Consider the following 16,292-nt stretch of genomic DNA (forward strand, 5'->3'; position numbering starts at 1 on the left):
TAACTTGTCAAAATGCACAAAATAACTCACTTCCTGTTGGATGTGGTTAATGCAACATATCATACAAGAACAGTTTCAAGAAGTTTCTTTCACCAGGCAGTCAGGAGGCTCAACTCCCTCCCTGTTCTCCCCCTCCTCCCCCCCTCTTCCCCTCCTCCCCCCCTCTGCCCCCTGCCACAGATTCTGCTTGCACACACCCTGCCCCCCCTTCAGCATCTGACATGTCACCCTCACAGTTCCCCCCCCCAACACACCACACACACACAACACACACACACACACACACACACACACACACTCCCCCTCCCTCTCTCTCTCACACACACACATGCACACACTCCCCCCTCTTTCTCTCTCTCACACACACACTCCCCCCTCTCTCTCTCTCACACACACACATGCACACACTCTCCCTCTTTCTCTTTCTCTCTCTCTCTCTCTCTCTCTCAATCTTTCCCCCCACACAATCTCTCTCCTTCTCTCCCTCCCTCCCCTCTCCCTTCCTCTCTCCTTCTCTCCCTCCCTCCTTCCCCCCTCCCTCCCTCTCTCTCTCTCTCTCCTCCCTCCCCCTCCCCCCCTCTCTCCCTCTCCCTCCCCCCCCTCTTCTCCCTCTCTCCCCTTCTCCCTCCCCTCTTTCTCTCTCTCTCCCCCTCCCCCCCTCTGTCCCCATTTCTCTCCCCCTCCCCCCTCTGTCCCCATTTCTCTCCCCCCCTCCCTCTCTCAGTGGGACGTGTGTACGGTGGAAGCGAGTGTCAGTAATAAGAGCGAGAGTTGTGCAGATTACAGCAGAAATAATTACAGTAATAATTAATACCAATCAGACGAGTGGGTGATTAGAGTCTCTGCAAGCGCTGCGGAGTCGTAAAGAAACACTTCAGCAGAGCAAAATAATGAAAGAGGAAATCAAAGAGGTATTGTTAGTTACACACAGAGAGAGAGAGAGTCTTACAGGGCGAGTGTAATTCATCATAATTATACTTCTGATCCATTTTAGTTCAGTTTGGAGAGAGAGAGACAGTGTTTGTGTGTACAAGAGTGTGTGAGAAAGTGTATTGATGTGGGTGTGTGTGGTGTGAAAGTGTGTGAATTTGTATGCGAGTGTGTGTGTGTGTGTGTGCAAAATTTGTGTGTGTGTGTGAGATAGTGTGCGAATTGTATGCGAGTGTGAATCTGAGTGTGTTAATTTGTATGCGAGTGTGTGTGTGTGTGTGTGTGTGCAAATTTGTGTGTGTGTGTGAGATAGTGTGCGAATTTGTATGCGAGTGTGAATCTGAGTGTGTGAATTTGTATGCGAGTGTGTGTGTGTGTGTGTGTGTGCAAATTTGTGTGTGTGTGTGAGATAGTGTGCGAATTTGTATGCGAGTGTGAATCTGAGTGTGTGAATTTTATGCGAGTGTGTGTGTGTGTGTGTGTGTGCAAATTTGTGTGTGTGTGTGAGATAGTGTGCGAATTTGTATGCGAGTGTGAATCTGAGTGTGTTAATTTGTATGCGAGTGTGTGTGTGTGTGTGTGTGTGTGTGTGTGTGTGTGTGTTGTGTGTGTGTGTGTGAGTATGCGAGTGTGAATCTGAGTGTGTGAATTTGTGTGTGTGTGTGTGTGTGTGAGTGTGCAATTTGTATGCGAAGTGTGAATCTGAGTGTGTGAATTTGTATGCAAGTGTGTGTGTGTGTGTGGGTGTGTGTGAGAGTATGCGAGTGTGAATCTGAGTGTGTGAATTTGTGTGTGTGTGTGTGATGTGTGTGTGAGTGTGCAAATTTGTATGCGAGTGTGAATCTGAGTGTGTGAATTGTATGCGAGTGTGTGTGTGTGTGAATTTGTATGCGAGTGTGTGTGTGTGAGTGATGTGTGAGTGTGAATCTTGAGTGTGTGAATTTGTATGCGTGTGTGTGTGTGTGCGCGAATTTGTATGCGAGTGTGAATCTGAGTGTGTGAATTTGTATGCGAGTGTGTGTGTGTGAGAGAGTGTGTGTGTGTGTGTGTGTGTGTGTGTGTGTGTGTGTGTGTGTGTGTGTGTGTGTGAGAGTATGCGAGTGTGAATCTGAGTGTTGTGAATTTGTTGTGTGTGTGTGTGAGTGTGAGAGAGTGTGCAAATTTGTATGCGAGTGTGAATCTGAGTGTGTGAATTTGTATGCGAGTGTGTGTGTGTGTGTTTGTGTGTGTGTGTGAGAGTATGTGAGTGTGAATCTGAGTGTGTGAATTTGTGTGTGTGAGTGTGCAAATTTGTATGCGAGTGTGAATCTGAGTGTGTGAATTTGTATGCGAGTGTGTCTGTGTGAGGTGTGTGAGAGAGAGAGTATGCGAGTGTGAATCTGAGTTTGTGAATTTGTATGCGAGTGTGTGTGTGTGAATTTGTATGCGAGTGGTGTGTGTGTGAATTTGTATGCGAGTGTGTGTTTGTGAGAGTGTGCGAGTGTGAATTTGAGTGTGTGAATTTGTATGCGAATGTGTGTGTGTGTGTGTGTGTGTGTGTGTGTGCGAATTTGTATGCGAGTGTGAATCTGAGTGTGTGAATTTGTATGCGAGTGTGTGTGTGTGAGAGTGTGCGAATTTGTATGCGAGTGTGAATCTGAATGTGTGAATTTGTATGCGAGTGTGTGTGTGTGTGTGTATGAGTGTGTGCGAATTTGTATGCATGTGTGTGTTTGTGTGTGTGTGTGTGTGTGTGTGAGAGTATGCGAGTGTGAATCTGAGTGTGTGAATTTGTGTGTGTGTTGTGTGTGTGTGTGTGTGTGAGAGAGAGTGTGCAAATTTGTATGCGAGTGTGAATCTGAGTTTGTGAATTTGTATGCGAGTGTGTGTGTGTGTGTGAATTTGTATGCGAGTGTGTGTGTGTGTGTGTGTGTGTGTGTGTGTAAGCGTAATAGCCGTAGGTTGGCATTATGTTTTTGTGTGTGTGTGTGTGTGTGTGTGCAAATTTGTGTGTGTGTGTGAGATAGTGTGCGAATTTGTATGCGAGTGTGATCTGAGTGTGTGAATTTGTATGCGAGTGTGTGTGTGTGTGTGTGAGAGAGTGTGCGAATTTGTATGCGAGTGTGAATCTGAATGTGTGAATTTGTATGCGAGTGTGTGTGTGTGTGTGTGTGTGTGTGTGTGTGTGTGTGTGTGTGTGTGTGTGAATTTGTATGCGAGTGTGAATCTGAGTGTGTGAATTTGTATGCATGCGTGTGTGTGTGTGTGTGTGTGTGTGTGTGTGTGTGTGTGAGAGAGTGTGCAAATTTGTATGCGAGTGTGAATCTGAGTGTGTGAATTTGTATGCGAGTGTGTGTGTGTGTAAGAGAGTGTGCGAATTTGCATGCGAGTGTGAATCTGAGTGTGTGATTTGTATGCGTGTGTGTGTGTGTGTGTGTGAATTTGTGTGCCGTGTGTGTGTGTGTGTGTGTGTGTGTGTGAGAGTGCGAATTTGTGTGTGAGACTGTGAATCTGAGTGTGTGAATTTGTATGCGGGTGTGTGTGTGTGTGAGAGAGAGAGTGTGCGAATTTGTGTGTGAGACTGTGAATCTGAGTGTGTGAATTTGTGTGTGAATTTGTGTGCATGTGCGTGTGTGTGTGTGTGTGAGAGTGTGCGAATTTGTGTGTGAGACTGTGAATCTGAATGTGTGAATTTGTATGCGAGTGTGTGAGAGTGTGTGAATTTGTATGCGAGTGTGTGAGAGTGTGTGAATTTGTATGCGAGTGTGTGTGAGAGTGTGAATTTGTGAGTGTGTGTCAGTGTGAGAGAGAAAGTGTAACACACTCTCACACGTCCAGTGTGTGAACTACTGTGAGTGCAGCATGAGAGCCTGCTGTAGAGGGCGTGGCCAAGCCAATGAGCATTCATAGGTCACATGACCATAACATGTACCTGGGGGGGGGACCCTGTATTCACTCAGCTCTCCCTTTGCCATCCTTCTCTCATTTCCTCATTCCTTCTCTTTTCCTCTCTTCCCTGTTTTCCCCTCTTTATTCTCTCCATTCTCTCTGTATTATCAGTTTCTTTCCTCTCATTGTTCATTTCTCTGTTTCCTTCATCTGTCTCACCATCCAACTCCTTCTCTTCTTCTTCTTTCCCCTGTCCTTTCTTCTCCTCCTCTCTTTTTCTTCTTCGTTTCACAAAAAATATATTCATTAATTCATTCATTCATTCTTTTCAGGTCTGTGTAATGTGTGTGTCCTGATGGGGTGTGGTTCCATACTGTACACACACCTTACACCTCCTCTAAACCCTGTGTGTGTGTGTGTGTGTGTGTGTGTGTGTGTGTGTGTGTGTGTGTTCTCTTTATTCAGCTGTGTGACAAACGGTGAGGTGCATTTCTGAACAACTTGTCCCTAAATGCCTCCTTACTGCACAAACGACCAGGATTAATTACCCTCACTAAAAATAGGGGCAGCAAACACAGGAGTTTTAAATAATACCAGGAAAGAAAGAAAGAGAGAGAGAGAGAGAGAGAGAGAGAGAATCTAAAAAATGAATAAATAAAAGTGATTAATGGTGTGAGGAGATTGCATGATTTTATTAATTTAAAAGATAATCATGTTCTTTTAAACCTGAAATGAGAGCTGGTATTATTTTCATTCTGACGTGTGTGTGTGTGTGTGTGTGTGTGTGTGTGTGTGTGTGAGCGAGAGTTCTCCGGATTGCGTCACTCCTGATATAATATCACATGTGATGAAAACGTTCTCCATTTCTTTTCCAATTTATCTCTCAGTGTCGGTGCTCGCGCACACACACACACACACACACACACACACACACACACACAGAGTGAGCGAGCGTTGCCGTATCGCATTACTGCGGTGGCTCTGTGATCACAGGTAGAGCAATTTGATCTAATGCTGCGTGCGATGTTGCGATTTCTTTTCCAAATGCTCTGCAGCTCTATCGATTTTCATATCACATGGATGGCTTGATATCAGCCGCTGCAGCTGTATTGGAGGTCATTGACTCGGAACATTCACGATTATCCGTACCTGTGATCAGAATTCCGAGGAGCGGCGCAGTGTGGCATGAGGAGCGAAAGAGAAATGGACGCTCTTCCTTCAGGAAACGGTTCTGTCCTGCTGGAGGTTCATTAAACCGCTTTATCCACCGCAGCACTCTGATTGGTCCAGAGTTCTAACGCCTCACCGTTGCTATAGTAACATCTCGTACACAGGGACTCGTAATTCTTGGGTTTCACGTGACGTCACATCCGCCTCATTAGTTATTCAAAACTTTAGCTGGTGGTCTACCAAAGCTCAGTCGACAAAGCGTTTGTACGGAGAAGGTGCGTTGCTCGCATGAAAAACGCCTCACGCTTGCGTTGTTTTAGGTTGTTCGAATCGATCAGACCATGAAACTGATAAAAGTTTCTTCAGGGTTCCCCGTGAACTCATAAAAAAGGGTGAACAAACACAGGATTTCAAAAAGACATTGAGAAAGGTGGCTTTCAAACCTCTCAATGAAATCGCAGGGAGCCGAGTCGAAGCGTGCTGGGGTTTGCAGTGATCACTTGGTGAAAGGTTTGTATTTCCCTCTCAGCTCTGGCCTTAGTGTTTTCCCAGTACTTTTCGTGCTATGTGTCGTTATTTTACGGTACCTTTTTTAGTCATGAGGCGCTAAAGTCCCCAGCTGTTTCTTTGTTTGCTCCTCACAAAGTCCATATGCATGAAGGTCGCGACAAAATTCTTCCCTAGCCGTACAGTTCCAATGCGCCGTGATCACTTCTTCTCCGTCTTGTTTAACTCAGATCCAGGTCTTTAAAGGGGTTTCTGATGATCTGTGTGAATGATTTAGCTGAGAGATAAGAGCCGACAAGTGAGAATCAGGCCAACTGTTGTTTGTTTACACTGAAACTTGCATCGCTTCGTTGTAAAGACGCGAATGAAAAGCTTTAAAAAAAAAAAAATCCAGGATTCATTGGGCAGCGACTTGATCCCGAGGTCCTTTACCCAGCCACGTACAAAAAAGTTGTACGCCTTCGTACTCTTCCACGCTTTCATCTGTTTTGTGGTGTACCGTAGAAGGACGTCTGCAACACCAGATAGTTGGAGATGTCGGGGAACTCGACTGAAGGGTCGTTTTCCAGATCGTATGACAAATCCTTCTTTCCCAGACTGTCGGGTCGATTCCATTGCACATAGCAATCTTCTGAATATATCTAAAGCCAGCAGTGGCTTCTAGATTACGAGCGTACTCTGATAAGTCATCGCTAGTTGTTTGCACTACGGCAGCCGTATGGTTTGCTCGACCGGAAGTGAAATCACTAAGAAAAGTCATGTGACTGAAACCCAAGAATTAGACGGACAATTAATAATTAACAATTTCAAAACTCGTTCTTTACTAAATGCAGCGTTGCTGCAGCGTCAGAGGAATAAAACACTCCTCTGGGGTTTATTCCAGATAGAAACCTTTTTTTAAATTATATTTTTAACTCTCAGTTTTTCTTCTTCTCTTATTTTTTTCTTCATCGTCTGGTTCATCTTTCTTCTGTTTTATTCCATCATCTTTCTTTTCTTTTACTTCCTCTTGTCTTCTATGTTTTATCTTTGATTTTTCTCCCTTTGGAGATCCTGCTGTTTATTTGACTTCTCCTTCTTTATTTTATTCTCTTTTTCTTATCTTTAATCATCTTTTTCTTCTTTCACCTTCTATTTTTTCCATCTTGTTTCTTTCCTTATTTTTTTATTCTTCTCTTTTTCCTTTATTTCTTCTTCTCCATCTTTCTGTTTTTCCTCATCATCTACTTTCTGTTTCTTTCTTTGCTGCTTCTACATTTTTCTTCGTCTTTCTTTTCTTTTCCTTCATCTCCTGTCTTCTATTTTTCATCCTGTCTTCCTTCAGCACTACTTCAATATATTTTTCTTCTTTTTTTCTGATTCTTCTTTATTTTTTTTCTGTTACTTATTTTATTCATTCTTCTTTTATTTCATTTCATCTTTCATCTTTATATGTCCTGCTTTTTTTCAGTTCTTGCTGTTTTATTCTTCTCTTGCTTTATTATGCTTCACCCTCTGTTTCTTTGGTTTTTTTCTGCATTTTTCACGTCCTTCTTCTGAGTTTTTTTTTTCTTTTATCTTTTCTTTCATCTGTGGTTTCTGCTTATTTATATCCTTGTCTGGTTTGTGTATGTTTTTTTTCTTTTGTTTTACTTTCCTCTTCTCCTTCGCAGTGGTGTTGAGACGTTCGTGCATGATTACGCTTTTATATCGTCTTAAACTGGCTTCTGCAAATGTGACACTTTCCCGGTAGTCTGACTCTTTTATACGCACAATCGCTCCATCCTCCGTTTATATTTTTACAGAGAAACACCCGAAGGGCACGAACTCAAAAACACACAAAGTGTACAGTGGAGCTCGCAGGAAAGACACAAACCCTCCGTCCAGCAGCTTCGGGGTTTTATTCAGACACACACACACACACACACACACACACACACACTGCTCTGAGGATGTAAATAAGATGCGTGTAGTGTGGTGTGAGAGCATCCAGTCATTTATCAGTTTAATTGTCACATGATGACGTTACTCACTGTGATTTTGTGTTTAAACTTATTATTATTATTATTAGTTTGTTTTATTTTTGAATTGTATTATTCTACACTCAAGACATCATTAGATGTTGGTTAGTTGTGTGTGACATCATGAACTGTTTTTTTTTTTCATTTTTATTCCATCATTATTATTATTATTATTATTATTATTATTTGTTTTAACTGCAGCATTCCATCATTGAAATAAAACACTGTGGCATCACTGCTTTAGGTCGTAGGTGATCCAGGTTAAAAAAAAAATATGTGTATGATGAGATGTAGTGTAATTTATGGGGATATCAGTGTTGTATCTCTCCATCATCCAGTCAACGCCCGGGCGGGGCCTCAAGCTCATCCAGAGGTTTTTTTTTTTTTAATACAGAAAACTTCTCTCCAGTACAAAAAGTAGAAAGTGGGTTTTTATCCATTTCTCCATTCATCAGTTTATTTTTAAACCTCCTTGGCTTTAAATCCTGATCACTGCCTGTAGCTAATCGACTCCGTGTCGTTCTCTCTGCTCTGTACCAGGGGAGGGATTTTTATTTTTATATTTTTAATGTATTCCTCCCTAGTTTAATCTGAGTGTGCCTATAGGTCATATATATATATATATATATATATATATATATATATTCAGCTCCAGGATCGATTCGGGAGACGGCGGTGCATCTCACGACTCTCGAGACGGCGGGATTTGAGAGGATGTTTCATAACGAGATCCAGAGAGAAAGCGAGGATGTGTATAATGTGAAGATCTACTCCTCAATTTCGGATACAACCTCCCCCCCCCCGTCCACTTCAGCGCAGTCTCGGCTCTGTGATATGTAAAGGAGAACGGAAAGCTCTGTTTAGTTTGCGTGTAAAGGGATGAGGATGTAGCGAGGATGGAGAAAGGTCGGGGCTCGAGTGCTCGGCTTTTCTTTCCCCCGTAACACTCCGCATTGTTTCTCAGCTTTCTCTGCTTTCTTCTCCCTTCGGTTTTGTTACCTCCGTCTCAGGCCGCAGAGGGAGGAGGGGGTTCTTGGCGCACTCGTTCCTCGGCCTCCCGCTAGTTCAATAACTGAGGTTTTCTTTTTTTTTTTTTTCCCCTTCCCGCTGGAACAATGTAAGCCCAGATTGTGTTGATAAGTGGCCCTGTTTTAGCTCTCTTGTTTAAACCAGGCTTCTCAACTCCCCAGATCGTTTCTGGTGGTCCATGGGAAGCCAGGTGCACGGATCTGTCTCCGGAGTTGCTCTCAGGCTGCCTAACAAGCTCCCTCGGCCAGGGAGAAGTACCCGGCTCCCATAAAACTGCCTTGTTACAGCCCCCGCTGCGCCTCCCAAAGAAAAACTCCCATAGGTTAATGGGAACTGAGGACGGGTGTGTGTAAGGAAAGGTACTTTTTCAAGTCTTTTTTTAATTTGAGCCTGAGTGTGCTGCACAGTGCATGTATACATTTCCTTTCTCCCGCTTTTGTCTTTATCTGGGAAACTTGCCCACGTTCTTTGTGGGAAGCATTTTTTTTTTCTTCTTGATTTTTCCCCCTTCTTTTTTTCTTTGAGATATGCACGTTTGCCAATTATGAAGTGCAAACCGAAAGGGATTTTCCTTTCCTTCTTTGTCTGTCCTTTTTTTCGTTGTTGTTGCATCCTGTTCAGTGTTTTTCGAGTCCATTGTTTACGAGAGACATGACAGACAAATTGTGGCCACGGCGAGGCCCTAATGGAGCCAGTTATTGCACAAATATCAATCAGTCTCTGTTTAGTGAAATGGATGATTCTTGTAGCGTAAGTGACTATCCATCGGCCCATTATCCGTAATGAGCAGTTGTCAGTAGATGCCCGTTATTTTTTTTTTTTTGCTGTTTGTGATTTCCTGAAGAAACCCCTCTCCTCACCAGCCAGCAGGACTCCTCTGTTTTCGAAACATACATCCACTCGAATTAATTAGCCCTTAATGGCTTCTGTCATTTAATGCAAATTACTTTTACGATAATTGCTTTTTATTTATTTATTTTTTTCTCAGCTTTTGCATTGCCGCTTGCCTCATCCACCATGAGACCAGCGCTTCATCACGGAGGCTGATGTTTTCCCTTTTTTGGTTCTCTTCTTTTTACTGTCGATCATATCAGGCATTTAGCATCTGTTTCGTTTATTGTAATTATTTATTATAACTGCAACCAGAGTGGCACGCTGTCACAAAAGGTAGCCAGTGCTGCAGGTTCCTGGTTCGATCTTGAGCTCGTGTTCCTGTCTGTGTGCTGTTTCTCATGTTCTCTCCAGCTTCTCCGGTTTCCTCCTAGCTCCAAAAACACATCAGTACTTGGATTAGCAACACTAAATTGCCTCCAAGGTCTGAATCTTGCACAGGTACATGGTTCCTGCAACCAGACTGGCGTCCCATCCAGGATGCATTCCCGTTCCACACTGAGTATTCCTGGGATAGGCTCCGCCTCCACCTCTTCTCTGATCGGGATAAACTTCCTCTAATGTAATTCGTCAAACAGTACTAAGGCCAGAAAGTCAGAATCAACTGTTTTTATTTCTTACACTCGGTTGATCTCCATTATTAAGTAAATTCCAGCAATTTTCAAAATAGCCCTTCATGAAACAGGAAATGATTCTGGGAAAAAAATACGAAATTGTTCACGGTGGTGGTGATGGGAACCAGAAGTCTGCATTTAACACCTCTAAAATCTACCTCACAGAGCATTACTGTGCCAAATTCCTTTGAAAGTATTTCCAGGGTTTTGCCCTGCAGCATTTTTTCTGCATAAAATAATACACTTTTTCCCCCAGGAACATTTTATTTGGTCTCAACCTTAACGCTGTACATTTCTGTGCACACACAGTGTTTATTCTTGTACCGTGTTGGGTATCTTGGAGATCCAGAGACTCTCTCAGTAACTCTGAAATCAGTAACTCATCTAATTTCGACAGCTGATGAGGTTCCGGCATGTTTTGAGGAGGTCCGAGGAAACCGGCGAACCTGGAGGAACCCCACAGACATGTCGAGAGAACATGTGGAACTCCACACAGATGCTAAACCAACAGCAAACCTCAAGATCGACCCAGGAACCCTGGAGCTGTGAGGCAGGTGACGTACGTCATGCCACTATAGAGAAACATGATCACCAAAGATCTTTTAGTGGTAGAGCGAGGATTACACTGAACACCAGTTCCACCAGTTAAGATCTGTACTTTTGGTTCTTTTGGGAAACTGGACTCTCGTTCATGGAATTTTAGGAGCTGAATGTCCCCGTTGAAAATGGTGCAGATAAACTCTGATCAGTGTGCATGAGAGATGTTTAGAAAGACAGATCTGGCCAGTATTTCTTCCGTCTTATTAACCATTTTCTTTTCTTCCTGTATTGAGCAGGATCTCTGTAGTCCATCAACACCTTTTGCTCTTCTCTCTCTGACTCGCTCTCTTTTTTTCCTCAGACATTTTTTAGAAATGGTAGAACATGGCAGCCTGGAGAGATACCCAGCTGTCCCCTGTTAGCACCCTCACACTCGTCTCAGTCGGAGGTTTTTGGCTGAGGGTTTTATCATGATGGGATTTTTGTCAATAGAGAAACCAGATGCATTTGTCGTCCATGTGACTGTGCACTCGTCTGCGCTGAAGGGGCTGAAAGCGAGGGAGATCAGAGCTGCAGCACAGACTGAGGCAGCATTTGTCACTTGTTCTGTGCGCAAGATAGAACATGACATACGGCTGTTCGAGACCTGATGGCATATGTGACTCCGGCTTGCCAAAAAAGAGAGGCGCTTCTCTCCAGGCCTGCGTTTTTTTACACCATTAGTCACATTTTCCTTTTGGCTTGGACTCTTTCTTTCTCCCTCTCTCTCTCTCTCTCTCTCTCTCTCTCTCTCTCTCTCTCTCTCTCTCCTTTCTGTTTGTGAAAAAAAAAACATTGCTTGGAGCTAATTGTTCAATTTGATACAGTGGAATTTATTAGAAAGTTAAAGTTGCAAGTCCTAAATCCATCTGTAGCTCTTCGCTGTTTGGGAACATTTGTGTACATGCTGTAAGAGTTGTGAGAATTCTGATGAATTTGCAGTCGTGACTTGTTGTTGATGGGCTGAGGACTTTATGGAAGCATTTCTGTCTTGTTCATTTTGCTGAAGATTTCTAGATGTTCCATTCATCACCAATCTCCTCTTCAAACCGCACCGGTCTCCTTTCAACCTAAACATTCACTATCAAACACCAACCCTGTCTACATCAAACCCCACCTGTCTCAATTAACCTCAACATTCACTCTTTATCACCAACCTCCTCTTCAAACCCCAACTGTCTCCATTAACCTGAACAGTCACTATTAAACACCAGCCTCCTCATCAAACACCATCTGTCTCCATTAAACCATCACCCTTCACCACTGAATACCAACCTCCTGATCAAACACCACCTGTCTCCATTAAACCATCACCCTTTACCACTGAATACCAACCTCCTGATCAAACACCACCTGTCTCCATTAAACCATCACCCTTTACCACTGAATACCAACGTCCTGATCAAACACCACCTGTCTCCAATAAACCATCACCCTTTACCACTGAATACCAACGTCCTGATCAAATACCACCTGTCTCCAATAAACCATCATCCTTTACCACTGAATACCAATGTCCTGATCAAACACCACCTGTCTCTATTAAACCATCACCCTTTACCACTGAATACCAACCTCCTGATCAAACACCACCTGTCTCCAATAAACCATCACCCTTTACCACTGAATACCAATGTCCTGATCAAACACCACCTGTCTCTATTAAACCATCACCCTTTACCACTGAATACCAACCTCCTGATCAAACACCACCTGTCTCCAATAAACCATCACCCTTTACCACTGAATACCAACCTCCTGATCAAACACCACCTGTCTCCATTAAACCATCACCCTTTACCACTGAATACCAACCTCCTGATCAAACACCACCTGTCTCCATTAAACCATCACCCTTTACCACTGAATACCAACATCCTGATCAAACACCACCTGTCTCCAATAAACCATCACCCTTTACCACTGAATACCAACCTCCTGATCAAACACCACTTGTCTCCATTCAACCAATCCGAACCTTTAAGCATCAAAACCCACCGTGACCCACCAAACACCATCCATCAATGCCTGCCATACGGTACCAATCTCCACCATTAAACACCAGTTTTAAAGCACTAACTTTCACCATCAATCACCAACACTCGGTGTAAAGCACCAAAGTAAAAGAACTGAACATTCTGATACACCAGTGTATCAGAATGCTAGAGAACATTCTAGAAATAATCTAAAAAAACAACAACAACAACAACAGTGAAGTTTGTTTAAATGTTCTGCTTCATTCATCAAATATTTCATCTTTCTTCCCTCCATCAGTAATAAACTGTCCTCATGTTTAGGGAGCTTCTGATGGCAGATGTATGAGATGAAATTGACTTTTTTTTTGACCTTGTTACTTTCAAGGTCAAACAATTTCTTTAACATAGCTAGAATTTCCAAAATAGTTTGTTTTAATGTCCCCTTTCTTAATGTCCATTCACTTTTTGCAGCATTCCACCGATGATTGGAAACGGTGCCCGGGTGTGCACATCAAGATGGAACGCCGTGTGAGGTGTTTGTGTTGAAAATGGGTTTGATTAAACTGCTTTGTATCTCTGTATTACTTTTATATAAACGCGTTTGCTGCTTGACTTCCCGGATCACGTTTCAGACGGACTCGGCACTGCGCTGAATTTCTGCACGTCTCTCGTCAAGACGCGTTTGTTTCCCAACAGCTCGGGAAGCAATTTTGAGTCTTGGAGGCGATTACCTCATCGCAGAACTTAATTAATGTGGTAATGCACTCGCACGGCCAGGCTGTTTTGCCTGCGTGTAATATGATACGAAGGCGTAATTGGTCTTTGCTGTTTTTAGAGTTGCTGTGTCTCTCTTTTCCCCCTCTGGATGGCAGTTGACAGATTACTCATTACGTCTCAGAGGGCCCGAATTAGCGCCATGTTTAACGGCGCTAACACAATTGAATCCCTTAATGATACCCCAGAGTGCAATGTTCTAGTAATAATACTGGACATCTCTCCCTCTCAGCCTGTCTCGCTCTTTCCTTTGTCTTCCTTTATCCATCGTTTTTCTTTCACTTTATGTCTCTCCTTTTCGTTTTAGTCTAATCTAGATAGGATCTCGCGTTTGGTAATAGCGTGCATTAGCTGGTATGGACACATTTCTGTCCCATCGTGTGATGCTTCCCTTTTCTTTTTTCCTCTACACTTAGAGAATAGTTAGAAAATCCTGATGGCTCGGCTTTTAGCAGGGAGCTGCGTGGAGTCACGATGTAGCAGAGGATGTCTTTCAGAAGAATTAGCGGCTGAGAATTCTTAAAGGCTAAACATCTTGTCCATCTATATATAGTGATGCTAAGCGTGCGTTTAATGGAGAAATGGATGCGTTTAAATGATTGTGTACATCCAGTCAAAATGTCTATGAGCACTGTTGGCCATTAGCATGCATGCTATAAGCTATAGGGCAATGGGATCAGAATGTGATGGTGCACTCTTGGTGGTGATGCACTGTCCCAAAACCACATGTTCATTTTTAGCTTTCCTGCCAAGTGTTACTTGTTCCTGTGAATTCTAATAAGATCTTTCCAAACATTTCACCCCATTTGGAACACAGCCCTGGACCTCCAGGTTACATTTCGTCTTTGCGTGTGCGACGGAAACCTGGCCGTAGTGCTCAGAGTGGAACAAAGCATCATTTTTGGACCGAGAGAGAGGGGCAGGTTCTTCCAGGGCTGTGTAGGAGTATAAGTGTATGAATAAAGGCACAGTGGAGGACATGTGATTTTCCTTCGGGAGTCCGTAATGATTAGCTCCAATCGGCCTCCAGCCCAGGGAATTTATGTCTCTCCTTCCTGTCTCAGAATAAAAGGCCTTTCCCACTTTTCTTTCGCTGTGTTCAGGGAATAAAATCTCTCTCTCACACACACACACACACACACACACACACACACACACACACACACACACACACACACATATTTGTACCATCAAAGCCATTTTGAAGATCGTCACAACAAAAAGATAAATAACATGGCGGTGGTTACACCAACACATTACACCTCTCCGTTAGTCACCGTAATGTCGTGTGTCCAAATGGTAACGTCAGATATCCCCCCTCTACTTCAGTGTTTAATCGCAACTGGATACTCAAGACTAGTTTTTATACCCAAGAGCTGCTGCTGTAATCATAAACACTGTCTCGTTGCTCATCCCAGGACTCTTGCTGATTATGCACTGTAAAGACGTTTTTCTTACGTGATATCAGGAGTGGTATGAAGTCCAGCACGTTTTTGCTGTGTGTATATTCAAAACCATGATAGAACGTCATTTGAAACTATAATATAATACACAGTGCTGTGCAAAAGTCTTCGGTACACGTCAAAGTCAGTATTTGGTGTGAGACGACCCTTTGCTTTAAAAAAAAAAAAAATCCGTCTCGGGTCCAGTGAGGTCAGTTTTATGCGGAAATGATGTGTAGGTTTTACTGAGCATCTTACAGAACCAGCCACAGTTCTTCTGGACACTTTGTCACACTCGCTTCTTCATTTTACACCGAAAATTTTCCAGTAGGCTTCATTATGGTTTCTTTTTTAATTTGAAAAGTGCTCTCTTATGGAATGTGCTGCTCAGATGCAAACTTTTTTATTTATTTATTTATTTATTTTTTCTGTAACATTTCATTTTGTGCTGGGAAACAAATGTTTGGACCCTAAAATGTTTGTGTAATGTTTTGACTTGATAATATAGAAGTCATAAAATATAAATCGATAACAAAGTCTCATCTCATCTCATTATCTGTAGCCGCTTTATCCTGTTCTACAGGGTCGCAGGCGAGCTGGATCCTATCCCAGCTGACTACGGGCGAAAGGCGGGGTACACCCTGGACAAGTCGCCAGGTCATCACAGGGCTGACACATAGACACAGACAACCATTCACACTCACATTCACGCCTACGGTCAATTTAGAGTCACCAGTTAACCTAACCTGCATGTCTTTGGACTGTGGGGGAAACCGGAGCACCCGGAGGAAACCCACGCGGACACGGAGAGAACATGCAAACTCCGCACAGAAAGGCCCTCGTTGGCCACGGGGCTCGAACCCGGACCTTCTTGCTGTGAGGCGACAGCACTAACCACTACATCAGCGTGCCGCCCTCGATAACAAAGTTTGTATGAAAAAATAAAAATAGGGTACCTAAGACTTTTGCTCAGTAATGTGTGTGTGTGTCCCCACATTCACTGGATCTGAGCAATCGCGCGCTCTGATTGGCTACTCTACTACTAGGATATCAGCTCATATACCGTGAGTAGAGAAAAACAAAATGGCAGAGCGTGTTGCTGAATCAACCAAGGATGAAATAAAAACTCCACTTGAAAACAAAACCCCCAAAATACAAAAAGCAACAAAATATGGAATAAAAGTATTTGATGGTAAGAACTTTTTTTTCAAGAATTATTATTATTATTATTATTATTATTATTATAGCATTTTTCACAAATTGCTGTCGTCATTTCGCCAGTTTGTTTACATTCTAAGCGTAAATGATTTTGTCGGATGTTTTTTCGGATGTTGATTCGATTCCTTATGCTGACTTCACAATTTTGATTTCATTCGATTCTCAGAATCTGGAAGATAATAAATTATGACTGAAACAACTCCTTGTTACCTTCACCAATTTTGTTTGGAGGACATTATGTTTTTGACTCTGTTTGTTTGTCTTTTTCCAATGTAACTCAAAAAGTAGTGAATG

At 42.9% G+C, this 16,292-nt stretch overlaps 2 protein-coding genes across 2 annotated transcripts in view; both read left to right on the forward strand.

Moving 5' to 3' along the window:
* Positions 1 to 12,591, forward strand: part of LOC132888951 (uncharacterized) — a 31,529-nt gene extending 18,938 nt beyond the window's left edge. The window contains exon 2 of the mRNA XM_060925036.1: positions 11,786 to 12,591. Within this exon, the coding sequence (XP_060781019.1) occupies positions 11,786 to 12,591 (806 nt within the window). The remainder of the gene's footprint in view (positions 1 to 11,785) is intronic.
* tenm3 (teneurin transmembrane protein 3) overlaps positions 1 to 16,292 on the forward strand; it is an 813,838-nt gene that overhangs the window by 80,260 nt on the left and 717,286 nt on the right. The gene's annotated exons all lie outside the window — the stretch shown is intronic.

Source organism: Neoarius graeffei, chromosome 7 (genome assembly GCF_027579695.1).
Source record: "Neoarius graeffei isolate fNeoGra1 chromosome 7, fNeoGra1.pri, whole genome shotgun sequence".
Classification (NCBI taxonomy): domain Eukaryota; kingdom Metazoa; phylum Chordata; class Actinopteri; order Siluriformes; family Ariidae; genus Neoarius; species Neoarius graeffei.